General features: G+C 42.3%; 1 protein-coding gene across 9 annotated transcripts in view; it reads left to right on the top strand.

Moving 5' to 3' along the window:
- Positions 1 to 27,948, top strand: part of IPCEF1 (interaction protein for cytohesin exchange factors 1) — a 118,699-nt gene that overhangs the window by 39,293 nt on the left and 51,458 nt on the right. For 4 of the 9 annotated variants that reach the window (XM_037895022.2, XM_037895026.2, XM_027819776.3 and 1 more), the window contains exons 2-4: positions 20,122 to 20,173; positions 25,090 to 25,126; positions 25,748 to 25,917. In XM_037895022.2, the coding sequence (XP_037750950.1) occupies positions 20,150 to 20,173; positions 25,090 to 25,126; positions 25,748 to 25,917 (231 nt within the window). In that variant the 5' untranslated portion in view covers positions 20,122 to 20,149. Of the gene's footprint in view, positions 1 to 20,121; positions 20,174 to 24,876; positions 24,969 to 25,089; positions 25,127 to 25,146; positions 25,303 to 25,702; positions 25,918 to 27,948 lie in introns of those variants that run through there. The other 5 variants (XM_043543177.1, XM_027819777.3, XM_037895025.2 and 2 more) reach the window with 4 other exon arrangements.

Genomic DNA, 27,948 nt, shown 5'->3' with positions numbered 1-27,948 from the left:
AGACTAACATGGCTGCTACTCTGAAATCTGCAGGAATACTTTTGAACAACTTCTTAAAAACATCTGTCAGGCAATAAACCTGTTGGTGTTCCTTAAACAGACTTCCCCCACTTTGTTGCTGTTACACCTATTTCGGAATAAGGTTTCAATAGATCAGTTACAGTTTGGGGCTTGTCTACACAGGTAAGTTGCAGGAAAGTTAATGAGAAATAAGTTAAGGTGTGAATTTAAAGTGCAAAGCTATTCTGCACTAACTCCTCATGTAAGCACTCTTATGCTGCACTAAAGCTACATCTACACTACAGACCGTGTGCCGTCATAGACCCCTTGTGTCGGTGCCACCTATGCTGACAGTTTCTCTGTCATTGTCGGAACACCACCTCCCTGAATGACAATAGTTACATCCATGGAAGCACTTTTCTGTCAACACAGCTGCATCTACACTAGGATTTTTGTCAGCATAGTTATGCTGGTTGGCATCTGTTTGGTTTTTTCAACCCTTGATTGCTATAGCTATGCTGATATAACTTTTAAGTGTAGTCCAAGCATAAGACTACACTTTACTCCTGAGTGAGAGCATCCACAGGGTCATGTGAGGAGCCAGGGGGTGTTAAATGTGCTTTAACTCATGCACAGTGATTTCACGCCTTTACTTGATTCATTTTATTTTTTCTGAGTGTCACCATATAGACATGCCCCAAGAGTGCCTTTGTGCTGTTTAGATTAGTCCACTTCGGAAGTGGATTAAGCTAAAGCTCACAAAGGCACTCTTAGGATTGGTCCACAATTACAAGTTATGTCACCATAGCTATGTCAGTTGGGGCTGTGAAAAAAAAACAACCCCCCCCACTCCCCCGGCCAATGTAACTATGCCAGCAACCTCCCCCAGTGGAGACGCTGCTATGCCAATAGAGTGCATCTGTTTACGTAGCTAATGTTGTTTGGGGAGGTGTTCCTGCACTGTCAGAAAAACTCCTTGTGTTGGTATGGGTTGTGATTACAGTAGGGGGCTGTGCTGGCATAGGCTCTGTAGTATAGGCGTAGCCTCTGTTTGCTGTTGGATTAAGTTACAGCAAATTAAGATAATTTTACTCCCGAGTGAGAGCTGGTGGTAGCATGCTTTAACTCACGCACATTCACATCACACCTACAGCTGAGTCACCTTAACTTCCCTGCCTGTCCCTGTGTAGGTAAGCCCTTAGTGTAGACTAAGAGTATCCACGTAGGGAGCTAGTGAGCTAATGTGAATAGCTATTCAGCCAGAGCAATTCCGCATGAGCTGTTCTGGGACTTTTCCCTGTGTAAACAAGACCTTATGTAGTACACTCCTCTACACACATTCTGCTCTAACTAGAGCTGGGTGAATAATTGATTCTTTTGGTTTGGCCAGCACTTACTTCAACAGATATGATTTAGATTTGTGAGATTTGCATATGCAAGGACAAAATTTGTCCCTCAGTTGTGGTGTTTGTTATGTACCTTTTAATTTTCCCAAATATTTCTTCACTATTTAAAAGCAGGTTTGAGCATGCGGTATAGAAACCCTATCTCAGGAAGACTGGCTTTTTGCCCTTATTGAATAGGAACCTGGTTTTCTGCAAGTGCACTCACAGCTTTCTGAGATCTTTTATCTGTCTTCAGTCAGACCCGGGTGTCAGAAAGGCATCATCACTGGTCACAAGGCACTAATTCAGTTATGGTAGGGTACTAGTGCCAGCCAAAGACTGGTCTTAGATGAGCTACATCCAAAACATTAAATAATAGTAATAATAATACCTAGCTCCTATATAGTGCTTTTCATAAGTAGGTCACAAAGCACTTCACAACTTGTAATGTATTTATCTTCACAACGTCCCTGTGAGAGCTGTTAACCCCATTTTGTAGATAGTTTTTCTGTGCCTCAGTTTCCTACATAGCAAGTCTACATAGCAATTAGACACCCATGACCGGTATGGGCCAGCTGATTCAGGCTTGCAGGGCTTGGGCTGCAGGGTTGTTTCGCTGCAGTGTAGACTTCTTGGCTTGGGCTGGCACCTTCCCAGCTTGCAGGGTCCTAGAGCCCGGGCTCCAGCCTGAACCTGGAAATTTACACTGCAATGAAACAGCCCCACAGCCCAAACCCCGTGAGCCCAAGTGTGCTGGCACGAGCCAGCCCCGGGTTTTTTCATTGCAGTGTAGACGTAGCCTGTGTGACTTGCCCAGGTAACTTGCCATTACAATACTTCTGTAAGACATTACTATTTGTTTATTATCTTATGCATGATAACACTTTTGAAACGTATGCGCTAGATTAGAATATCTGGTCAGAAGGTGAGAAGAGTCATGTAGCAGCCAACAAAAACAGGATGCATAGCAGCATGTACTTGGACAGGCCATTAATACTAGGTGGGAGGGACAAAAGTGCCATTCCATATGTTAGGCAAGAGTTCAGGCCAAAAGCACTGTCCTGCCAGGTGGATTGGTTTAAGTCAAGGCAACTTAAATCACTGGTATTTAAACTACCGATATTAATCTTTTAAAAAAATCTCTAGCTGATTTAAATTACTGCAGCTGAAATCAACGTACATGACTGTAGGATGTACTGAGTGTGGGTTAGCTACCTTCCAGGCACTTACTGCTTTTTGATAACATATATGTGCCATGTTCAAGAAGTGATGTGTCTAAATGAATCTCTTCAGTCTTTGTTCCTAATTCTATTTACCATGTGTCATTCTTCTTAGCGTATGCACAACACGCCTCAGGTGACACGTGACCAGGACCGATCACCAAATTTGGTCTGCTGTTTGGATCATTAGCTTCCCCGGCTTGGTCCGGGTACTGATAGGGAGTGCGATGTGAAAGCTGATCCATATCCACCCCCACGTGCCATTGAAATACAGTATATGCAAGCTATATCGTTAGACTTAAATTACACAAAAACCCTAAACAGTTTGTTACAATGTTTTTATTTTGTACTTTTTGTATTCAACAGAGTAGTCCATGCATTTATCACTCTAAAATTTTGAAAGTATGCTTTCTTTTCCCATCAGAACTGTAAAATTAATAATTGCATCAAAATTATTGGTGAAGTATTTGAGGTGCTGTACAACAGTGTAAATTCAAATAAAATATCTTCTTAAAATATAAACACATACAAACAAATTGCGTCCGATTTAGAGAAAAAGGGGGTGTGGGAGAGAGGGAAGGTGATAGAGGGTCACCTGTGGTCATTCAAAAATACATTTTTCCCCATTTTAAAAAAGAAGCCCTCAAGTTGTGTTTTATGTGGCGAGAGATGTAATAGGATAGATTTTAGAGGGCAATGAGTTCCACACTCTAAAGCCCATGAGAGCAAAAAGTGTAATTCAGATCTGGTCACAAAATAGTAAGTATTTTTTATTAAAATTTTTGAAAAATTTCCAGGCTTTTCACAGAAATTTTCAATTTTTTTTATGGGAAAAAATGATGAAAATTTTTCCACCACTATTTTAATTTTGTTAAAAAAAATTCATTTAGAAAAAGGGCCATTTTTTGTAAGAGACAAGTTTTGATCACTATTTTGGACCAACGTTGTTGCAATCAGATACCAATTTGAGGTGCAATGATGGCAATTCTTAATCTATGGGTTGAGTGTGTTTATCAGCTATTCAACAGTAAAAAGTTCAAAAAGCAGTTGTCTGAGCTGGGGCTACCCCCCTACGAGTGGTAATTAACAATCTTCCATTGGGGATCCATTGCTGTGCATTTTAGGCTTAAACAGGAAACTATAGCTACAATAGATCCAGTCTGTTCAGTCTGGCCGATTACAATAGTAAAATATCTACAGCTACCCTTGCCATTATCAGTGAGCTTTGCTAATGTTTTATTCTTGCTCCTAGGCCTCTCTGGTGGTTTTTTTTTTTTTTTTTTTTTTAAATAACTGGTACATATGCGATCCCTTTTCCAGACTGTCCATAGGTATAGGAATTTTTCCAAACATAGGCTCTTGGTGTGATCTATAAACACAGCAGGTTTTCCTCTCTTCTGTCTCCTCTCCATCATCACTACCCTAACCAAAAAAGGCACGGGGCATGTCTAAGATCTGTGAAGGGTACAAGTGCACAAACATCTGGTAATTTTGGGCCTGAATCTGCTGCCTTATACCCACTGATATAACTCAAATAAAGCCATGGATTTAAAAGAATTTATTCTGGATTTACTCTTGTATATTTAAAATCTGAATCTGGCTATTTGCTGCCTTACATAAATTCTTGGACTTTAACTCAGAGACAGAGGAACGGCTTGGTTAGCTCAAGTTTAGCAGAGCAGCAGTAAGATTCCTTTGGAGATATTTCTATCCCTTCAGAGAGGTGCCTCTTCTGAGTGACTGTCTTGCTTCTGAGTTTCTTTGTGGTCATCATGACACCTTGACACACTTAAAACTGCTTTCACCAAACCAGGACACTCCACCAGAGAAATAGATCATCTCATGGAATGGGCCACCCAAATATCCTAAAAGAACCTACTTCAGTACAGAGGGGAAAAAAACCAAAATCGCTGACTGCACACCCCTATTGTCACCTACCACCCCACACTGGACTCCTTATAGAACATCATTTAACCAGTTACAACCCATACTTGATGGGGACCACATCCTGAAAGAACTCTTTCCCAAACCCCACTATTCTGGCCTTCAAACAACCCCTGAACCTCACCAAACTCATCAAAGGCAAGCTTCCCACAGATTAAGACACACCAACTCAAAGTGGCATCAGCCCCATCAGAACAACAGATGCAAAACCTGCAGACATTTTCACTGCTACAATGATCAATAACCCCCCCCCCCCCGCATCCCCAATATCCCTTTCAAGATCCATGGGTCCTATACATTCCCATCACAACGTATGGTGTACTTCATCCAGTGCACTAAGCGCTCCAGTAACAACCATGTAGGTGAAATGAAACAATCCCTACGCTCCCAAATGAACTCTCACAGAAAAATAAGACAAATATACCATATCATCTGTGGGGTGAATACTTTTCACAGAATAATCACTCCACAACTGACCTCTCAGTCCTTGTCCTCAAAGGAAACCTGCACTACACCTTGAAAAGATGACCTTGGGAGCTTAAATTCATAATTTTGCTAGACACTAAAAATCATGGACTTGATAAAGACACTAAATTTATGGCTCATTACAACAATCGGTAACTCATTAACTCTCTGTGCTATCACTGCAGAGGTGCTAACTACCCACTTCAACTTGAATGGTCTCTTGCAACATGTGTGTTAACTCCTTGTGCTTAATGTCTCCCACCTTGTACCTTTCCCAGAACCTGAGCAAGAGCTCTGTGTAGCTCAAAAGCTTGTCTCTTTCACCAACAGAAGTTGATCCAATAAAATATATTATCTCACCGCTTGTCTCTCTAATGATCCAAAGGAGGCAGTTTCCATGCAGACAATTCCTACGTCCAAACTGAAATTGTCACACTTTTCTAGAAGCTTTGAAGGTGGTAAAGAGGACAGTTAACCTCTGCCACTTCTCCCTGGTTGTGGTGTGTAGCATTTGAGTGCTAGGTGAAGATAAAAGATTTGTATTGTGAAACAGCTGCTTAACTAGAATACTATCTGTGGTTCAGTTACAGGAGAAACACCTAACATTCTCTACATGCAGTTCCCAGTGCTTGGAGCTTCACTCCTCGCACATCATGTTTCTCTCCTTCCTGCCTCCTTTACTTGGGGGTCTGAATTCCCAACGATTTAATAATATAAACACACTAGTACTAATTATCTTTTCATTGAACACCATTTTCTCTCTTTCCTTCTGCGCAAACGGTGTCAGACTATGACTGATTGCTACATTTTCTGGGTATGTATAGAGGAAATTCTTGAACTACGCCATGCAGCTTATTACAACTTCCATCTTTTGCCTGTCCGTGTGTCATCATTTGTGGATTCTATTGCCAACTTCCAGCTTTTAAAATTAGTCAGGCCCCAATAAAATTGTGATTGTAAAAAGCAATCAGCTTTGTGTGGTTTTTTATTTGCTTCCAGAATCTTTGGAGTTCACATTTTTTAAGCTTTTCTCTCCAACTGTGAAGACTTTTCTAAATGGAAGCTGAGATTCTTACATACTTATGTGACCCCAAGAGCTGAGGCTTTCAAAAAATCCATGCCCATCGCGACACTCATGATAAAATTGTGAGTTAGCAACACTGAATGTAGGGGGGGAAATCCCCTTTTTTCTACATCATATTAGCTTCAGCAATACTAAAGCTATGGTCAAATTTTCTTCAAAAGCGACTAGTGGTTGTGGGTGCACCATTTGAGACACCTTGGAAAGGCCTGATTTTCATTGGGCAAGTGCTCAGCTTTTCCTGAAAATGTCTCAGCCATTAGTCGCTTCTGAAAATCTGTGCCAGAATCTTCAAAGTACTAGATTGACTCAAAATACTGTATAAATACTAAAAGTGCAGAACTCACACTTGTGGGAAAACTTCCAGTGCACCCCTCCCTAGATGACACTGTGAGGGTGCTCAGGGTCAGTTTTTTCTTTTCTGTTCTTGACAAGTATCATGTGTCATTCCCAGAGTCCTTTTACCCAGACCAGTTCAGTCTAATATCCTCGCCCACCACATGGCGATAGAGGCTAATCATATTGCCGGTTTTCCTTGGGCAGGAGTCAGTGAGACAAGGAAGCCCTAAAAGACCGAGGAAGGAGAAAGGTTCCCATTCCGTGGGGACTGAATGCAATTAATACTGATTGTTCTTGTATGTTCATACTCCTCTGCTTACCTGCCTCTCTCTGAACCCTCCTCCTACAGGTGCAACTCTGCACCCTTAATGTTCATGTAGCAGTTTGGAGCTATAGAGTGCTACATAAGTGCTTAGTACAATTACAAACCTCTTCCTTTCTAGTCAAACCTTCATTTCTAAAATGATGGTCAAAAAAGTGAAGGTCAATCAAATAGGGGAATAAAAGGAAATGAAACGTGTTGCTAAAATCAATAATACAGTTAGTGGGGAGACTGTCCAGTAAGTAGCAAAAATATTTTTCAGTGCAAACAGTGTCTACAGTACAGTTGCTCTTTGAGTTTAATATCTTAAAATAGACTTTTTCCCTTCAGTGGAGCAATACCTGCTCTGATTCATAAATACCTGAAACAGCATGATTTGGTGAATCTGGCTCTGCATCGTATTGATGTTTAGGCTTGGATATTAAGTTCTGGAGCCATTGCCAATTCAACTGTTACAACAAAAACTCCCATGCTGGCACTCTGGTTCCCCTAGCACCCTGTTGTTCTGGAAGTGCCCTTCACCATTCTATACACAGGACATGCACAAAATGGTCCTTATCTGAATGGATTTCATTCTAGAATGGTGGTATTTTCCATCACCACTACATCCTGTCATGACAGTCTAGCCTCCTTTTAGCCCTCTAAGAAATTCACTGTCATGAATATAGGATGGAGGCTTTTGATGGAGGAGGACAGCTGTGGCCAAGCTGTTTCTCCACAGCTTTCCCCTTTCTGACCAGCATCATGGATTTTGTTTTGCTTTGTTTTATATCTGTTCACTTTCTATGACATTTCTCTTTGATTCTCAGTGCCAGATCTTTATACATACAATGAATTTATAAAGGTGGCCAGATCAGGGAGAATATCCACTCACAAACCAGAAAGAGCAAAAATTGTAGAGACATTCTGTTTTCTTTTACTCTTAAATGTATGCATCAAAGGGAAAGGCTGAGTATTAGTGACTGAGCAATCCTACAGCAGCTTTACCATCAAGGGCTCGTTCACCGGCACATCTACCAGTGTGAGATCTGCCATCATGTGCCAGCAATGCCCCTCTGCCATGTGCATTGGCCAAACCGGACAGTCTCTATGCAAAAGAATAAATGGACACAAATCTGACATCAGGAATCATAACATTCAAAAACCAGTAGGAGAACTTCAATCTCTCTGGTCACTCAATAACAGACCTAAAAGTGGCAATTCTTGAACAAAAAACTTCAAAAACAGACTCCAACATGAAGCTGCAGAACTGGAATTAATTTGCAAACTGGACACCATCAGATTAGGCTTGAATAGAGACTGGGAGTGGTTGGGTCATTACAAAACCTAAACTTAATTTCCCTAATACTAATTTCTCCCTACTGTTGCTCACACCTTGTCAACTGTCTGTAAGGGGCCACTCTGTTACCACTTCAAAAGTTTTTTTTCCTCCCTTGGTATCCTGCTGTTAATTGATTTATCTTGTTAGACTGACCTCACACTTGGTAAAGCAACCCCCATCCTTTCATGTATGTATACCTGCTCCTGTATTTTCACTCCATGCATCTGATGAAGTGGGTTCTAACCCATGAAAGCTTATGCCCAAATAAATTTGTTAGTCTCTAAGGTGCCACAAAGACTCCTAATTATTTTTGCTCATAAAGACTAACGCAGCTACCACTCTGAAACATGCTACTATTATCTTGTTCCACTGACAGTCGTGACATGTTTAGTATCACTTCTTAAAAGGACTGGTTGCTCTTGCCACAATTGCCTGCCAGTCAGTTATATTAGGTTCAGATATTAGATTGTTCTATGTTCAGTTTGGAACATGAAGTATTCTAATGAAATCAGAGGGCATTTTAGGCATGGGTTGGTGGGTTGATTAGTTTCTGAAGTATTAATGAGTTCACTGTCTTAAATTAAATTATTTCTGGCCACTAGATGGCTCTGTGCATATATACAGGTTTCAGAATAGCAGCCGTGTTAGTCTGTATTCGCAAAAAGAAAAGGAGTACTTGTGGCACCTTAGAGACTAACCAATTTATTGTTTAGTCGCTAAGGTGCCACAAGTACTCCTTTTCTTTTTGCATATATACAGTTATAGGGTAAATTCCTTGTTAAGACCTTGATGCGGATGACATAGCAATGAACTAGAGCTGGGAGGAGAATCGGTAAAATCAATTTCAGAGGATTTTAAAATGCATTTTCCTTCCAATTTGGAACAAAACCCCCCAATTGAAATTCTACATGAAACAGAAATTAAAAATACGTTTACATTAAAAAAATCATAACACGTTGATAATTTCAAAATGAAATTCTGCCTGGTAGGCTGAAGAGGAGCTGGGAGCTGAGGAGCTTGGGAACCAGGGTCTCCAGGATCTCCGCTCCTTGTCAGCCTGGTAGGTGCACTGCCCCAGAGCAAGGGACCCTAGCACACCAGGCGGCTGTGAGCCTGGGAGCTGGGATTTCCAGGCTTTTAGCTCCTCTTCAGGTGGGCTACTGAGGAGCTGGGCAGGTGAGCTGACAACAAACCTGGTAGGTTTATTCTGGAAACCTGCCTGACAGGTGGGGTTACATTTGAACTATATCAAAACCAACCTGTCTTTACAAGAGATTTTGATTTTTGACAAATCCACAAATTCTAACCAAATTCTGACTGGAAAAAATGCTTTGTCAGCATTTTTCTGACCAACTCTACAATGAACCTTACCCCCTACATTTTCTAAATGTTTGTCAGTGGTTTATTCCCAGGATTCCTTCACTTGACTAATGTGAGTTGTGCAGCTAAAACCTCAGGGAATGTTTTGGAAACAAATATTTTATTTTAGTGGGTGCCCTTAAAAAATTCTACTAGTTCTAGCTCTACCTCCTATTTCCCATGTTCCAGAAATATTCCCTATACCTTCTATTTCAACAACTGGGAGAAATTTTTAAGCGCACTCCAATGTTGCCTCTAATTTTTGACAGGCTGTGTGCGCAAAAATTTTCTTCTGTGCAAATTTTTGTGCACACGGTGTTTCGCCTTGTGCGCGGGGTTTAGGATCTGCATGCACGTGCACACATGCACAGCTTAGAGGGAACAGTGACGCACTCGCTATATTTAGACTCAGATGAATGTGGCTTCTAAGAATAAATTTGGAGCTCTCTATTGTTGGGATTCACTCTGAGACCTCTTTCTACTCAGCTACCCAAGAACTCAGTTATTATGAATGAGAGCAACAGGAGTTGGAGTATGAGAGATTTTTCTTTACCTTGTGTTGGAGCGACTGCTCTGGGTATGCTTGTCCATTTCTGGTGAATGGAGGCAGAGTTTTGCTTTTTCTCTTTTTGGAAGGTGATATTTGAAATCTCCCCTGCTGACATGCTTGCTGAATGGACAGGGCTCTCTGCAGTTGGCTTCCACAGGGGGGAGTAGATGTTTCTTGTCTGTTCCATGTGTGTGTTATTTGCCGGGGATTTGTTTCTGGGGGGAAAAAGTTTACTTTTACTTTTCCACAGAGGGAAGGAAAAACACTACAGCTTAGGACCCCTGCATTGCCTTTGTTGTCAGTCTTTCCTGGGCCTCAGTATCTCAGGAAGGATTCCAGGCAAGGCCTTTTTGCTGCCTCACTGCTCCTTTCTTTCATCTTCTGGACTACCAAGGGAATTTTGTGTTTTGGAATGGAGAGCAGCTTGTGGGAAGGATTCCTTTAGCACTAACGCTTCCCCCGAGCACCTACACCCACCAGCAATGGGCGTTCAGGAGCTGTTCTCACCCATTTCATCAGCCTCTGGCTTAGCTTTGCTGTATGACTGTTTGAGGACACTACAAGGGGTTCAGTAAGAGGGCTTTAGCACCTTCAGAATCACAGTCCTGTCTCTCAGCAGGTCTCTGCTTTTCTGGCAACCCATTTGGGATTATCTTGGGGCTAGTAGCAGAGTAAATTTCAGAGCCAGGCTGCCAGTCAGCTCACCCACCTGAACTTGCCGCATGTTACAAGCCTGCAAGTGTGAGGGCTGCTCACATGGTTGATATGCCGGGGATTGAACCAGGGATCTCCAGACCTAACAGCATGAGCTGCTAGAGCTGGAGCCAAAGTGCTATAGTTAGGGGCTGTAACAGCTCAGACCCTCTGTAGATCAGCACAAAAGGTATCCTATACCACATACTCACCAGTTGGTTGCACTGGCTAGTGCAGATAAAGGGTAGAAATATACCCCCAGTACAGTTAGCCACCATAACAATTTGGTTTTGTCCTGAGTGCTTCAGGAGTGGCTTTAGCACCAGCATCCTTATTCCCTTTAATCTACTTTTTCGTCCTCCCCTTCTCTTCTGGGAGCCAGCTACTCTTGGAACTGCTTCCTTCAGACTTCCTCAGAAGTGCTTGCACATTCAGTCTGTCTGCACATCTCCCTGCTGGATTGACAGCTCAGTAACTGCCTGTGATCCAGTCAGGATTATATCTACGGTTCCATTTACGGTAGGATCAGTGAACCTTGCCCCAGTTTTTCTTGGGCCTCTCTCAAAAGGAGTCAGAAATCTTCTTTTTGGGGGACGTCCATGTGAGGGGATTGAATCCCCTTCAACCTATTTGGAAATATATGAAATCCTCTAACCAAGCTGTGTAGAAATCTGTTAAATGCATTTCTTGCTTCCAGGACTGGCCTTGATTTTATACCTATCATCACCTTGTAAAGGGCCATTTATCCAGAGGGGGCCCTGTCAACCCCTGAATATATAATTCTAGTCCAGGGTGCAGGAACTCTTTAGAAAAACATTAATTGTTGATGATGCTTCAGTGTAGAGTTCTTGTCCTTTAAAAATCAAATGGGGAATCTGTAGTTTTGCAGCTGCTTTAATGCATTTACATTTTGAAATGTTATTTCATTGCAGCCAACATAGGGCAGATTGCAGCTGCATCAACATGGGGTACAGTACATGGGGAATTCAAAAAGTGTTCACCGTTTGGGTCTGAAGCTGGCCTGGTGGAACAACTGATCAGTCTAGTTTCTGACCTTCCTGGATACAGGTACGTCAGAGAAAATCTACAGATGATCCTCCATCTCCTTGAGATACAAGTGAGATAGTAATTTGGGAATAGGGAAGTCCACGCTAACCGAGAACATCTCCAGTTGCCAAAAGGATGACACAAAAGGTGTTGCTTCCTGGGTCCAGATGAGTCATCTGTTTTCAGTCCAGATGAGTCAACGTGGGGTTAAAGCTCATGTGGCTTTACCCCGTGTGGCTGAAAGGACCTTCCCCAGAGAATGAGAGATGACTCATGTTATGTAAGACTATGACCTTGATGCAAGTCAACTGCAGACACGCCTCAAGCATCATTATAGTTTGTTGTGATGAAATTGTTAATGGTGATTAAGTGAAATCTATGGTGAAGTCTTTTTTTTAAATAAAGCTGTGGCTAGTTTAATGTCATCTGTCAATTCATTATCTACTGGAGCATGGTCTTTCCAGCAACAAAAAAACAGCGGGGCTAAAGTTAGTGAGAAACGTAAGAAAAGAAAACAAAAATGAGAGAACTCCAAATCATTTGCCTACTTTCAGGTTGTTTCAGAGCCCTGATTCTAGCTTGAGTGAAAAATGGAATTCTTTTGGCCAGTCTGTTTTATACTGTACACTTTTCTGAGCAGGAACGGAGCCATGCTCATTTTGGATGCTACCACAATACAAATAGAGTCATGTTACATATCTAAAGTGTTTGTTCACAAGCTGCAAGGCATATTCCCTCTTTCTGGATGTCATCTGAGGGATGTGCCAAAAGCCAGACTTGTGCCAAAAGCACTGGAAATCAGCACATGCACTGTATTTTACAACCTGTGAGATACAAACTCAGACACTGTAGCTTTTAAATTCTGCAAGAAAAATGTGATTAGCAGATTAGGGCTTCCCTTTGACATGAGGACTTTGGGTACCTGTTTATTTCCTCTCTGTGTTTTTGCTCTTTGACAGTGATATCTCTATTTTTCAGAATGGAGGCGGTAGCCAGGTGGAAATGATTGCAAGATATTTCTTATAAGTCACTTGCTTGTGTTCTCATGCTCTTTGCATCATCTGTTACTCACATGCCACTTGGTTAATGCAGATCTTGTGAGAACAGGAGTAAAGACTACTAATAATTTATGCTGGTCTAAACTCTGCAAGCTACCCCCTGACTCCCCAATGCGCAGAAATTTCAATGGTTTTTCAATATCAGGGATTTCTGAAAATGAAAACATTCATCTTTGAAGAAATCCCACTGTGACAAATTGGTTGTGTGCAGCTACTCAGGGTCTGCTGCTGCATATCGGCATTTTAGACTACGGTTGCCAACTTTGCCATCAGCATTTTAGACTAGGGTTGCATGAATTCCTGGAGGTTTCATCACAAGACATTACTTTTAATTAAGATTAATCTTTAATTCCTGGAGACTCCAGGACAATCCTGGAGGGTTGGGAATCCTATTTTAGACTGTTATGTTTTGTTCAGACTGTTGCTGTCTTCCCTGGTTCATGGTTATTACATGTTTTGATTGACAACTTACCTGTGTGTTTTGCTGCTGCTGCTTTTTATTTTTTTTTTGGTGTGGGTGTTCTGGGGTGCATTTGATTGTGACATTATGGTAACAAGCTGTCATAAATATAAAGGGGAGAGTAAACACCTTTAAATCCCTCCTGGCCAGAGGAAAAACCCTTTCACCTGTAAAGGGTTAAGAAGATAAGACAACCTCACTGGCACCCGACCCAAATGACCAATGAGGAGACAAGATACTTTCAAAGCTGGAGGGGGGGGGAAGAAAGGGTTCTGTCTGTCCGTGTGATGCTTTTGCTGGGGACAGAGTAGGAATGCAGGTCAGAACTCCTGTAAAGGGTTAATAAGCAATCTAGTTAGATATGCATTAGATTCTGTTTTGTTTAAATGGCTGATAAAATAAGCTGTGCTGAATGGAATGTATATTCCTGTTTTTGTGTCTTTTTGTAATTTAAGGTTTGGCCTAGAGGGATTCTCTAGGTTTTGAATCTGATTACCCTGTAAGGTATTTGCCATCCTGATTTTACAGAGGTGATTCTTTTACTTTTTCTTTAATTAAAATTCTTCTCTTAAGAACCTGATTGCTTTTTAATTGTTCTTAAGATCCAAGGGTTTGGGTCTGTGTTCACCTATGCAAATTGGTGAGGATTTTTTTCAAGCCTTCCCCAGGAAAGGGGTGTAGGGCTTGGGGGGATATTTTTGGGGGGGAGACGTTCCCAAGTGGGCACTTCCTCTGTTCTTTGTGTAACACTTTGGTGATGACAGCTTTTAACTAAGCTGGTAAGAATAAGCTTAGGGGGTCTTTCATGCAGGTCCCCACATCTGTACCCTAGAGTTCAGATTCGGGAAGGAACCTTGACACAAGCGCTTCTATTGTGCAACCCATGCTGCCTGCACATCATTTCTGCTGTTGACTTGTGCTACTTTATTTGAAGATTGGAGGCTGAGAGATTAGTATGGGAAAGAACAGTAAAGTGTTGATGACAGGATATATGTGCAGATCATGCAACTCTCTGCTGCTGCTAGGTTACCCTTGCTGCAGGACTGCTTATGACATGGTAACATAGATATTTAGGATGGACTTCCAGAGCCCAACTCCTTTGGTGTGGCTGGACAGTGCCTCAATGAGCATTTTTGCACTGGAGATTCTGTTCTGTTCGAGGAAGACATTTTTTGAAACTTGTCAGCAGCCCAATGAAACCATTCATGAGTTTGCATATTGTTTGCAGTGGTTGGCCCAGGACTGTGAATGTAGGGATGTTATGATAGTCATAGTTAGGGACATTTTTGTCACCGGTGTAGCCGATGACTGCCTGGGCGACTGGTTACAGGTGAAAGATGCTAGAATGCTGACCCCTGATGATGTAGTTGCTAAGAATGAGGCAGTTGAGATGGTCTAGGCTGAAAGGGGTTCTGTGTGTCAGGCTGCTACTACCTTTGTGTCTACTCTTTAAACCGTCAGCTCCCCCTTCTACTTCAGTTGCCCGGAGTCATGCTACCTAATGCTACCTAAACCAGGTTCACGACCTCATCAGCAAAAGGTGCCAGCTCCTCACTGTTACTGTTGTGGCAGTATGGTCACATAGCCAATTTCCCTGCATGCTCAGCTAGAACTGCTAAGTGTTGGGCTTGTGGGAAGGAAGTACACTTTAAGTTAGTGTGCCATGGTACACTATGACAAGGGTAGGCCTGAAGTGCATACTGTGAATATGAAGCTGCAGGAGACTACCTTTACCAGGGACCCTGATGTCACCTTTTAATCTGGTTTTCGCACGTGGTAAGGCATTGGGGTTGGTATCCTGTATTGTAGAAATTAATGGTACACTGATGAAGTGCATGGTGGATACCGGTACTTAAGTTTAACATACTCACCTCTGGGTTAGTTCATAATCTGGATATTTCTCTGACTACAGTGGACATAAAAGCTTGGAATTGGTATGCTTTGCAGACACTGGGTGAAGCTGTATACTCTGTGCTCTACAAATGCATAGCGTTGACTTCAAAGCTTTACGTTGTTAAAGGCGCTGTTGTGCATATAGTCCCAGTATTGTCATATGACCTGTGCTATGCATGAACTTGCACAGGACACCTCAGGTGCATTTGTGTCGGCTAGATTAGAAAGGGATACCCAATGTATTGTTCACCATGATTTATTTAACAGTGATGGTGTTCTGTCCATGGGATGTGTGTATTCTCTGCAGTTGGATTGGAATGCCAAGCCCTTTGCACTGCCTGCATGTTCTGTATCCCCTGCACTTGTGGACAAAATACAAACAGAACTGCAGTGCATGAAATATTTAATGGTATTATTCAGGATATGGAAAGGAGCTCACCCGCAGTGATTGTATACAAGAAGAATGCTGACATTTGACTGTGCACAGATTTTAGAGCACTTAATAAATATGTGGAACATGAGCAGCTTTAATGACCAAACTTCAAAGAGGTGACATGCCGGGTAAGTGGATCCTGGGATGGGGAGCTGGAGGAAGGGGCCGGGGGTACCCAATAGAGAGAGCAGAAGGGGGTGAGGAGAGGGTCGAACCCCAACTAGTGAAAGAACCCCCCCCCCACCCCACAGTGTTGGGGAAAGGGGGAGAGACGGGAAAGAAAACTCCTAGACAACAAGCCGAGCACCTTAAGGAGTGGCAACAAAGGACCCTCTGAGCAAGAATGCCTAGAGTGTGGCTCTCGGGAGCCCGAGGGAGACAAGGACCAGGAGGCCGGGGACCCGAACCCAGAGGTGGGGTACCCGGGCCACCAGACACCACCGGACCAGGTCTGCAGTCTCTGCCCGGCCAATGGGCATACTGGGGAGGCCTGTCCCTCCCGTAGATGTGGAGGGGGGCCTGGAAGTCTCGGGGAGGGTCCACAGGAGCCCCTGGAGGGGATGCAGGCACTCCCACTGACGGGCGGATTTGTCTGCCCGAGGAGGGGCAGGGACAGGGTGAGCCTGGCGGCTCCTTGAAGGGGGGAGTTGTGTGGCAGGGCAGGGGTAAACCCCTTTAAGGCCCTGCCAAAATGCTGGCTGCAGGCTTCACTCCGGCCAGGAGGTCAGGGGTAGAGACTCGGGTATTAGCAGGGAGCCCAGCTGCAAGCCCTAATGAGGGCTGGCTCAGAGGAACATGCTGAGCTAAGTGCTGACAACTGGGCCGAGGCATGAGAGAGCTATAAAAGCCCTGGGCAAACCTCAGTGGGGAGGCTAGCCTGGGAGAAGACAGGAGGGTGGTATCGCTGTCTCCTTACCAAAGAAGGAAGCCTCAAAAACCAGGAGACCCTGGGAGTATTTGTGGGGCACTAGCTTTGGGGGGATCTGGGAACTGCACTAACGCTGTAAATAAAGGGGCAAGGAGTCCTGTGGCACCTTATAGACTAGCAGACGTATTGGAGCATAAGCTTTCGTGGGTGAATACCCACTTCGTCGGATGCATGTAGTGGAAATTTCCAGAGGCAGGTATAAATATACAAGCAAGAATCAGGCTAGGGATAACGAGGTTAGTTCAATCAGGGAGGATGAGGCCCTCTTCTAGCAGCTGAGCTGTGAACACCAAGGGAGGAGAAACTGCTTTTGTAGTTGGCTAGCCAGTCACAGTCTTTGTTTAATCCTCAGCTGATGGTGTCAAATTTGCAAATGAACTGAAGCTCAACAGTTTGTCTTTGAAGTCTGGTCCTGAAGTTTTTTTGCTGCAGGATGGCTACCTTTAAATCTGCTATTGTGTGTCCAGCGAGATTGAACTGTTCTCCTACAGGTTTTTGTATATTGCCATTCCTAATATCTGATTTGTGTCCATTTATCCTTTTACGTAGGGACTGTCCAGGTTGGCCGATGGACATAGCAGAGGAGCATTGCTGGCACATGATGGCATATATCACATTGGTGGACGTGCAGGTGAATGAACCGGTGATGGTGTGGCTGATCTGGTTAGGTCCTGTGATGGTGACGCTGGTGTAGATATGTGGGCAGAGTTGGCATCGAGGTTTGTTGCATGGATTGGTTCCTGAGTTAGAGTTACTATGGTGCAGTGTGTAGTTGCTGGTGAGAATATGCTTCAGGTTGGCAGGTTGTCTGTGGGCGAGGACTGGCCTGCCTCCCAAGGCCTGTGACAGTGAGGGATTGTTGTCCAGGATGGGTTGTAGATCAGTGATGATGCGTTGGAGAGGTTTTAGCTGAGGACTGTATGTGATGGCCGGTGGAGTTCTGTTGGTTTCTTTCTTGGGCTTGTCTTGCAGCAGGAGGCTTCTGGGTACACGTCTGGCTCTGTTGATCTGTTTCCTTATTTCCTCATGTGGGTATCGTAGTTTTGAGAATGCTTGGTGCAGATCTTGTAGGTGTTGGTCTCTGTCTGAGGGGTTGGAGCAAATGTGGTTGTACCTCAGCGCTTGGCTGTGGACAATGGATCGTGTGGTGTGTCCAGGGTGGAAGCTGGAGGCATGAAGATAGGCGTAGCGATCAGTGGGTTTTCGGTATAGGGTGGTGTTAACGTGACCATCACTTATTTGCACCATGGAGTCTAGGAAGTCGACCTCCTGTGTAGATTGGTCCAGGCTGAGGTTGATGGTGGGGTGGAAGCTGTTGAATTTGTGGTGGAATTCTTCCAGGGTTTCCTTCCCATGGGTCTAGATGATGAAGATGTCATCAATGTAACATAGGTAGAGAAGGGGCGTGAGTGGACGAGAGCTGAGGAAGCGTTGTTCCCGGTCAGCCATAAAAATGTTGGCATATTGTGGGGCCATGTGGGTGCCCATAGCGGTGCCACTGGTCTGGAGGTATATATTGTCACCAAATTTGAAATAATTGTGTGTGAGGATAAAGTTACAGAGCTCAGAAACCAGTTGTGCTGTGGCATCATCAGGGATACTGTTCCTGACAGCTTGTATTCCATCTGTGTGTGGCAGTTTCTCCTACCTTGGTGTTCACACCTCAACTGCTAAAAGAGGGCCTCACCCTCCCTGATTGAACTAACCTCGTTATCCCTAGCCTGATTCTTGCTTGCATATTTATACCTGCCTCTGGAAATTTCCACTGCATGCATCCGACGAAGTGGGTATTCACCCACGAAAGCTCATACTCCAATACGTCCGTTAGTCTATAAGGTGCCACAGGACTCCTTGCCGCTTTTACAGACCCAGACTAACATGGCTACCCCTCTGAAACTGTAAATAAAGACACTTGGGTGATCCAGCAAAAGAAGGCATGGAGGATTCTTTATTATACCAGCTTAAACACAGGGCACAGGCTCAAGAGGAAGAAAGCCTGCGGGGACCCTGTGACAGTTGGATATTAGGAAAAACTTTTTCACAAGGAGGGTGGTGAAGCACTGGAATGCGTTACCTAGGGAGGTGGTGGAATCTCCTTCCTTTGAGGTTTTTAAGGTCAGCTGACAAAGCCCTGGCTGGGACGATTTAGTTGGGGATTGGTCCTGCTTTGAGCAGGGGGTTGGACTAGGTGACCTCCTGAGGTCCCTTCCAACCCTGATATTCTATGATTCCTATTAGCCATACAGAAACTTTTTCCTTACCTAAATCTCTTATCTTTCGCTCACAGGCTCAGAGTGATCTGAATCTGTGTAAATTCTCATAATTACAAAAAAATTAATGAAAAATTATGGAAAGACCTGTCACGTCACAGTAATCACCATTGTCAATTGTTCGTTCAGTTACTCCCTTGTTTTCTGGTTCAGCATTTGATGCTTCTGCTTTAATTTGTTTGTATAACTAAGATGTTTCCTCTCTTCCTGTTTTTACTTGGATATGACTTCTAAACCTTGACATTCTTTTCTATAGCATCTCTCCTTATTAATCTATTTCTTCAGATTTAGGTACTTTCATCTCTTTATTTTTGGTTTGAAACTGTTGGAGGCCAGATTCTGTATATATGTATTTTTCTGTTTACTGTTTTTATTTTCAAAATAAAACAAATATTACATGTTAAGAATGACATATCTCTTAAATTCACAGTTTTAGACAGCACAGAAAAAAAGTACTAATTATAGTTCACTGAAGAGTGACTATATTTCCTTACATTCCTGCTGCTGCTCATTTAAACAAAATACTATATTCTCTAAACTCTCCGGTTTATTGAAAGACTCTTTGATGTCCATTATTTTTGAGGGATTGGTTTTCTAGTTAGTTATCTGGTCCTAGTAAAGTTATTGTGGCTTTCTTCTGTCTGGTAAGTTGCTTTGATTTTTTCCCTGACACAAATATTTCAGGGTCCAAAAGAATATTGCTTTCCAAAATCATACTGAGTCTTCAGTTGATATTATCTAGACTCGTGGCCTAAAACCTGGAGAGAGATTCTCTCTTTGGGAGAGATCCCCTGCTGGACTATATCTCCTATAACACACCCTGGCCAAGGACTTAATGTTGCACTGCTTCTCCCCGCCAAAAGTGGACACCAGGATGGCTTATGGGAGATGTAGTCCAGCTGGGGATCCTAGCCCAGAGAGGAGAATGGGGACATGAGGAACAAACTAAACTCCTTTGATACACTACTCCCATTTTTGGCCAAAGCCTTTAGTCGGAAAACTCTACATTTCTTATGAAAATTTTAGGGTTTTTTTAATCAGTTCTTCATATTAATCAAAAATTTCTATAGGGAAAATTATTTTTAGACCAGCTCTACCCATTGCCTAAAACAAATTTTATCCTTGAGCTTTTATATTGCGCATCTTGAAAAAAGACTTGATGAAGCTAGACCTCCGGTCCAGATCATTATTTTACTTCTCTGCTAGTAAAGTTACATCATATACACATTAAGTTTGAAGAACATAACTTTTGTAAACTTAGGCAATTTAGAACATTTTTGAAATCTATTTTCTCGGTTCACTGAGATTTATGGCTTAGATCTTAAATAAACATATATTTTTTCTTTGTTGCAGCTTTTCCCCTTGGGTTTTGGAATCCTACATGGCTGCTGATGGGAATGCTCTTGTAAGTATATCTACAATTTTGGCTACAGCCATTAGTTGCAGGATGGGTTGAGGGAAGTGCCCTACTTGTGTGTGTAGTTTTGCTCTCCAAAAGGTTGAGGTCATGTTCAATCTTTAAATAAGTTCTTGATTATTGATTGGGACAGCCAATGACATTGTCACAACCTGGTCCAGTCCTGCTCTCTGGAGGAGCGTCAGTCTGTTTTGCTTGGATCCAACAGCTGAGTCCCATGTGCTTTTAAGCCCATTGGGTCTTGGTAGTGACTCTCATCACTGTTCCTGATTCTGGGTCTCTCTGGCACTCTCTCAGGTGCAGATCCCATGTCTGACCCTTCTTGGGCAGAGGTATCCCACAATCTGTTAGCCTAGACCCCAGAATCAGTGTTTCAGCCCTCCCAAACCTCCTGTTGCTTAGACACATTTTTCCCCAGAGATCACCTGGTGTGGGAGCTCTGGTTTTCTACTTACACCCTTCAGGGATAGCATGGCAGTAAAGCAAGGAACACAGGCTTAGCAAATATATTTGCTTCTATATTCACTCTCATACTCTCACTTTGCTATATGTGGGCTTGGGAAGGAATTTTCCCCAGGTCAGATAGGCAGTGACCTTGGGGATTATTTGCTTTCCTCCGCAGCATCTGCATGCGGGTCACTTGCCAGGATGATCTGGGCATTTCTCACTTAATCATTTCCCTACCATTATGGGTCCTTCGGGCATTGGTGCACATTGGGCTCTCCTATTCTCTACTTGCAGTGCAATAGTCTAGTCTCCTATGGACTAATACTTTGGCCTCATTTCGGTTGTTGGGTTAGTGTGCAGTTGCTGGGTGGTGTTGATGGCCTGTGCTATACAGAAGGTCAGACTAGATGATCTGGTGGTCCCTTTTGGCCTTAATCTCTAACACTCTACCATTAAAACACAAGAGATTTACAGGATGCCTTAAGGCCTGGTCTACATTTAAAATTTAGGTTCGTGCTTAGGGGTGTGAAAAATCCACATCCGTTAGTGTCGCAGCTATTCCAAGAGTACCCCCAGTATAGACTCCTCTGAATTGCTGGAAGAGTGCTTCTGTTGACGTGGCTGACGTTGTTCAGGGAAGTGGTGTTCCTACAGCAACAGAAGAACCCCTTCCATTGGCATAGGCTGAGTCTACACTATGGAGCTATGCTACACTATGGAGCATACTCCTAATCTGTCCTCCAGATGTCAGTTCCTGCTACCAAATGAATGTTCAAAGCCACACCAAAGGCTACCTTCTAGAGGGAGGTTGAAAATACAACATGATGTTCACAAAACCAAAATGGAATTTGTCAGCTGACACAGACGTATCCCCCAAACTGTCACACCTCTATAATTCCTGCCTATTGATTGGGTCAGCCAGTGAGGTAAGTGAATGTGACCTAGTTTGAGCTCTGCAGTTTCATCAAGCTACAGCTAGGGCATGTATGTATTTGCACTCTGCAGAAGGAGCTCTGGATAGTAAGCCATAGATTTGCGGTCTACATTTAGGTGCAGAGGTTCCAGTAGGCCACAGTCCCACCACTGTCCACCACATTCCTGATGTGTAAAACTACAATGAAAAAAATTGCAGTATTGTCAACTGCAAGCAAAAATCAGGAGTCAGGCTGCACAAAATCAGGAGTGGCTTAAAAATAATGAAATTTTTAAAAATTAAATTCGGTTTATTTGCCTTTCTGTTTTGGGGCCATTAGGGGATTCATGTTTTCATCTTTCCTCTTTGAAGGATAATGAAAGCTGAGATTCTCACATAAATTGGATGACTCCAGGAGCTGGGGCTTTAAGAAGCATACCAAATAGTCATATATTGTTCCAGTGAGTGCACCTTATGTAATCCATATAGTCTCTTCTGACATGGCTGCTATACCACTGGTTTGGACCATCGGTTCTATTGGTTATGGTTGGGTGTGTTTTTATAGTGATTTTCAGCTGCTTCTCATTGTCTTGAAAAACTCTTCCTTGTTAAAAGGATTTGTCTCTTGATCTGAAATTAAACTTGCAAACTGGAAAATCTCAAGTGGCTCTTTATTGATTCCTTGTGCTACCCACCTGAGTATCCTGAATTGAAAGATTCCCTATACATGGTGGCCATATCTGGATATCTTGCAGATGGGAAACTTCAATCTGGTTTTTGGAGAACCATTTGCTAGTACAACCCAACATCCTGTGTGTTTTGTGACAAGCTGGACCTAAATTTTGCAAGTCTCTGGATTCTTTGTCAAACTGCAGACTGCAAGTGTAGTGGTAGATTAAATTTAAAAAAATGGAGGTTTCAACAATATTAAATATGAACACGAGTTCAATGAGTACAGCTGTTTTTTCCCCATATTAAATTTATTAGCTTTGGGACCAGGAGGGATATCAGAGCTGAAATTCTGGAGCACAATTCTGTGAGAGTGGGGAGATTCCATGACAAATTCCACTGCTGCAGAGTCCTGGACTACAGGGACCCTTGACTGTGCCCATGACCTGTTAGGAATAAATGGAATATTTTTTTAAAGGAGAAAAAATGCTCCTGTTCTTATTTTTATATGATTTTATTAACAAGTAATAAAGGCTGTTGGGCTTGTGAAAACAGAGCACACTAGTCATAGGTTTCATGTTTGTCATCTAACAGAAAAGTTCATGGCTTACTGCTACTAGAACCATAGAAACTGGTACCAGAAGTGTATATTAATTCATGGTGACTGCAATCCATGCCCAGATCCCGGGATTGCTGCCTCCAATGTATTTACCAGTGATTCGTCCAGTTCAGTTATAAATGATTCATGCAGTGAGGATTCTGTCTCTTCCGTTCAAACCAGTCTATGGTCTAAGCTATTTTGCTTTAGCTCAGTGATAAAGGTCGTGCATTAGCAAGAGAGCTACTTCTTCATCAAGTAGTTACAGAGAGCCACATCCTGTCACTGTGTTGCAATCTTACCATCATGACATTTCGTTAATCTGGATTTATACGATGCGATTTACAGCATCATGGAATCATTCCCACTACCTGGTTTCTGCATAAGAGATGTTATTTCGTCTCCCTCTTTCGTCATCCCAGCCTAATTGCTAGGTAGGAGGTACTGGGTCCAAGGAGGCAGTCCTGGCAGCTCTTACTATTTTCCGATGGGCTCAGGCCTGAGTCAGGGACAACTTCCTTTGGAAAGACGACTTCAGGGTCATTCCATATGGGAGTGGGGGAACATTAGTGGCTCCCATGTAACTGGTCTATTTGCTCATTGCTCCATGGGAATAGATCAAGGAAAACATTGTCCTGAGAGAAACATCCAATGGACCACAGCATAAATAAAAAATGATGAGTCTGGGATCGTTCACTCTTGGCAAAGCCATCCACAAGTGAGTTAGGTAGGTCATCCCAAATAAGCACCAATAAAAACTTTCTGGTGCACAGTTATGTATGTATGTACCTATGTTACAGAGCAAAATATTGAGAAAATGTTTGAGGTTTAAAAAAACATGATTTTGATATTTGTGTGTGTGTGTCCCTGGCCACTCTAAAGCCAAGCATCTTAGTTACCATGAGTTCACCGGTACGTGGAGCCATGAAAAGCTCCCCAAAGAGCATAAAATAGCTTTTCTTTCCCTAAAGATAATATAACTTAAAGGACGAATATCTTGGCAAGTTAAGTGTTCAAGATACATTATAGTCCTTTGTTACACAGTTCTGCAATTCATCAGATGAATATCACCTCTGCATAGCTGGATTGTGTGTGTAAACAAATATCAAAATACTAAGCTTGTATGCATCATTTTTCAGTGAGAGGTCTGAATGTTTTAAAAAGAATATCTATTATTCTCCCCATTTTGTAGATGGGAAAACTGAGGCAAAGAGCAGTGAGTTGCCTTGTCTGAGGTAACACAACAGGTCAGGGGAGAGCTAAGAATAGAACCCAGGACTTTTGATTCCTAATTCCCTATTCTCTGGACCCCACTTCATTCAGTTTAGGTTATGTGTACACTGCACAAAATGGTATGTTCTTAACTTGGGTTAGCTAACCCACATGAACTAACTCAGGTTAAAATAGCAGTGAAAACACAGCAACTCAGCTTTTACTTTGAGTTGGCAGCTCAAGTTCAACCTCAGGCTCCTCTACAGGTTTTAACTCAAGCTGATAACCCTTAGTTTCATGTCTTTATTTTTCAGTAAGGCAAATGTATTTTCCATATAATAATGTTGGATAAAATATACTATATGTAAAATATGAAAATGAGTGCCTATAATTAAAATACATAAATATATATGGGATAATATAATCAACTAAGCATATATATTATACATTATAATGAGGAAAATCCGCCAAATGTGGACCATATTTTTTTAATATTGAGACACTATCCTCCTATCTGTAACGTATTCTGTCAACATCTTACTCATGTAGGGGGCGATGTGTACTAGAAAGACAAAGAGGGGGGAAAAGCAGTGATATTTTTGTTTTTATTATTTGTTTACAGTAATGCCCACAATGTGCTATATCAGTGATGATAAAATACCTGCCATGTTTTTTTCACCCTTACATATTAGTAATTATCCCTAATAAAGGCAATGAGGCTTAAAATGTTGCAGGCTTAACTTTTCTTTTTTTTGCTTCAGAGAACATTATACGATTCAGCTAAAAAGCAATCCGAGAGAGGCTCCTGTGGGTGTGAAACAGGAAGCACTAGTGGATAGATTCATATGTATAATAGTGCTACATTTGTTCTTGTTCAACTGCACATACATCAGTTTTAATTAACACATTTTATGCTTCAGCTAGTAGCTTCCCTTTAGCTGCAAGTGCGTTTTTAGATTCCATCCTCCGTATAAACACCCCCTTCTCCAGTTGCCCCAGTCTTTCTTTACAAATGTTGTAACACAATCTGAAATTTCCTTTCTTTCCTTCCTGCATTTCTTGCAGGTTCCCTTGCGTCAGAAGACCAAACAGAAAAGTCAAGGTAACAGATCTTTCCCCTCTTCTTTTCTTTTTTTTAAAAGTGTGTCTTGTTGGGGGGAGGTCGAGGTTTTCGTACCGCTGGTTAGCTGGTGAAGGACTGTTGGTTAAACTCTGCTTATTTTTGCATCGATTCTGAAAAAATGACAGCATGCTGTTCTTTTGGACTAAGCCTTTGTGGTATGTCAATAGACACAGAGCTGGAGATTCTAGAGAGAGACATGCAGCTTTTCATTTAGTTGAAAGCTAGTACTCTCTAGCTGTGACTTAAATAGATCTATTGTTTTCTAATGCAGCTGTAAGAAGGACGAAACACATTTTTATCTAGTTTGTTTTATTTTACAATAATTCATGTCTTATTTGTGTGCAATTATCTTTAGAGTAATCAGTACATGTAATTTATTTTCTGAGAACATCTTCTCATTTTATCTTTGTACATTTAGAATGCCTTTTAAATGAATGTGTCTAACAGACAACATAAAACTGACTGACCATCTGACTTTGATGTGCATTTTAAGAGACACTTGGATGACTGTTAATATAGCAAATGTAGATGGTCTGATATATTTAATTTATTTAGCTTTGTAGATTTAAACAAGCAGAACCATTTATTTTAATGGCACAGAGATTGTTGTTATGAGTCGACGGAGGATATCGTGTAAGGACCTGGGACGAGCTGATTACCAGGGGTGGCTCTACAAGAAAAAGGAAAAAGGACCTTTCATTGGTAACAAATGGAAAAAGTTCTGGTTTGTGCTGAAGGAGTCATCATTATACTGGTACAGCAGCCAATTGGTGAGTACAATAAACTCCTAACTGTGTGTGAGTGACTAAGCAGGGACTACTGGCATTGGGAAGGAAAGGGTTGGGGGAGATCTGAAGTATAATCTGGAGATATATAAATGATCGGGCTTATTTAGTTTTTGCTCAGCCCTGAGATTTCTTGCAAAATGAGCAAATACTAGAAACTTTCTACATTTTTTGCTTCTGCAAGCACTTGTGAAATGGATTTGTCAGACAGTCTGTTCCTTTAAGCCTGCGTGTTCTTCACAGGCTCCACTGTCATTTAAATGCTGGAAGGAACTTGCAAATTGAAGAAGCTTACAGGCACTTACCGTCAAGGAAGGGGCAGCGCTCTCCTCATGTTCTCAATGGAACTAATTGCATAATTTTAATAAGGGGACTTGCTTATTTCTCCCACCTCCAGTCTGAACCTTGCTTGCTTGCTTGTCTTTTACTCTTCTTTTGATATTTTTGTTGCCTGATAGTAAAGCTGGTGTCAGAATTACAGCTTGGCCAGCTCATTGTGGTGTTATCTCTTGTCTTGTTGTCATCACATCCACTGCTCTGTTTCACTCATGTGTCCCATGGATCTGGCACAAAAGCTCCTACTGTGTTTTTTCTGTGGACACCTGCACTGAATTGGGAGGGGTCAGGGGATTAGGCGACTAGGACAGCACAGTGGGTTGGAACCATGGAGTTTAAATTGCTGAATAGTGAATGATTAACTTTTAAAAATGCAAATAGCTGTCCTGCTGAAAAAGGGATGTCCTGGGCCCAACAAGGGGTAAGATGTCACTGAAAGCTTTGTTTACAATTACAACAGTGAACAGTTAAGTGTGGTCTGGGATTTCTTGTCACATCTTCACTGGCTTAGTTACATTGTAGCAATTACCGCTAAAATTTTTAAAAACCTTTTGTCAGAGAAAGCTGCTAAAACATTTAAACGTAAAATATGAAGAAAGGTTTTCATTTTAACATCCCTTTAGCTGGAGAGAGTTCTTTTATAGAGAGAAACCCCTTTCCGGGGCTCTTTTTAGATGCTATTAATTGTTCTTTTAGAGGAAAAGAGAAGACCATGGAGGTGGTTTGCAGCAGTTCTTGTTGCCGCCGTTGTTGTTGAGTCCAATCCTTCCTTCTTTAAGATAAAAAGAAGACAGACACACGAGGGGAGAAGAATAACAAGGCTAGAAAATGCAGCTCCTGACTCTGCTGTTGAATCTGACTTTCAGCCTTGATCCTGGAGAGGCACGGGCATAGCACAGGTTTATCAGCCACTTCTGAGACATGTCAGACTTGGCCTGCTAAACAGAATTTTTTTGGACCAAAAGTAAAGGGAAAGAGAGAGATCGGAAAGAGGAAAACTAAGAGTGGGAAGGAAATTGACATGAGGGAGTGAAATGCAAATCTTACATCCCAGGTGGAGGTGGCGATATCATCAGTTTCCTCTCCCTGGCTTGCTCTGTTCAGGTCTCTCTCTTAGGATCAGGATGATGAAGGCCCAATGGTAGATTCTGGGGTCCGAGGAGATGATGGAGATGGAAGCCATGGTGATAAAGTTGTCTCCTTACAGTCCATGTCCCACACCCCTGACTGTCACTGAGTGACCCCCAGATGGACCATGTCCAAAAAGGGGTGGCTACTTTATTTAGTTAACCATTCAAAAAACATTTCAGTGATTTCAACCCTAAACATTTCCTCCCATTTTGAGACTCTTTCAGTTCAATGTCCTATCAATCTGCAACTTTATGCCTGGAAGACCCCTCATCACCGTTGTTTTAATGTAAGCAGTCCAGTTTGTACTGGCCCATTTGTCTCCACCTTTTCTTGATTTTATAAACAATTTTATGTAACAGGCTGAGCTGGTCTATTGTTACCTTGGACAACTTAAAGAACAGGCCTCCCCACAACGTAGCTCTAGACAGTGCTCAGCAGCATCACACCAACGAAAAGGTGTCAAAGGAAGAGGAAACCTTTCTCGCTTACCCTTTATTAGGCCAAAGCCATCCCAGGTGCAGTTTGATTAATTTCAGTGGAATTCTCCTG

Source organism: Chelonia mydas, chromosome 3 (assembly GCF_015237465.2).
Source record: "Chelonia mydas isolate rCheMyd1 chromosome 3, rCheMyd1.pri.v2, whole genome shotgun sequence".
Classification (NCBI taxonomy): domain Eukaryota; kingdom Metazoa; phylum Chordata; order Testudines; family Cheloniidae; genus Chelonia; species Chelonia mydas.
The sequence above is the reverse complement of the archived record's forward strand: the minus strand, read 5'-3'. Positions and strand labels throughout refer to the sequence as shown.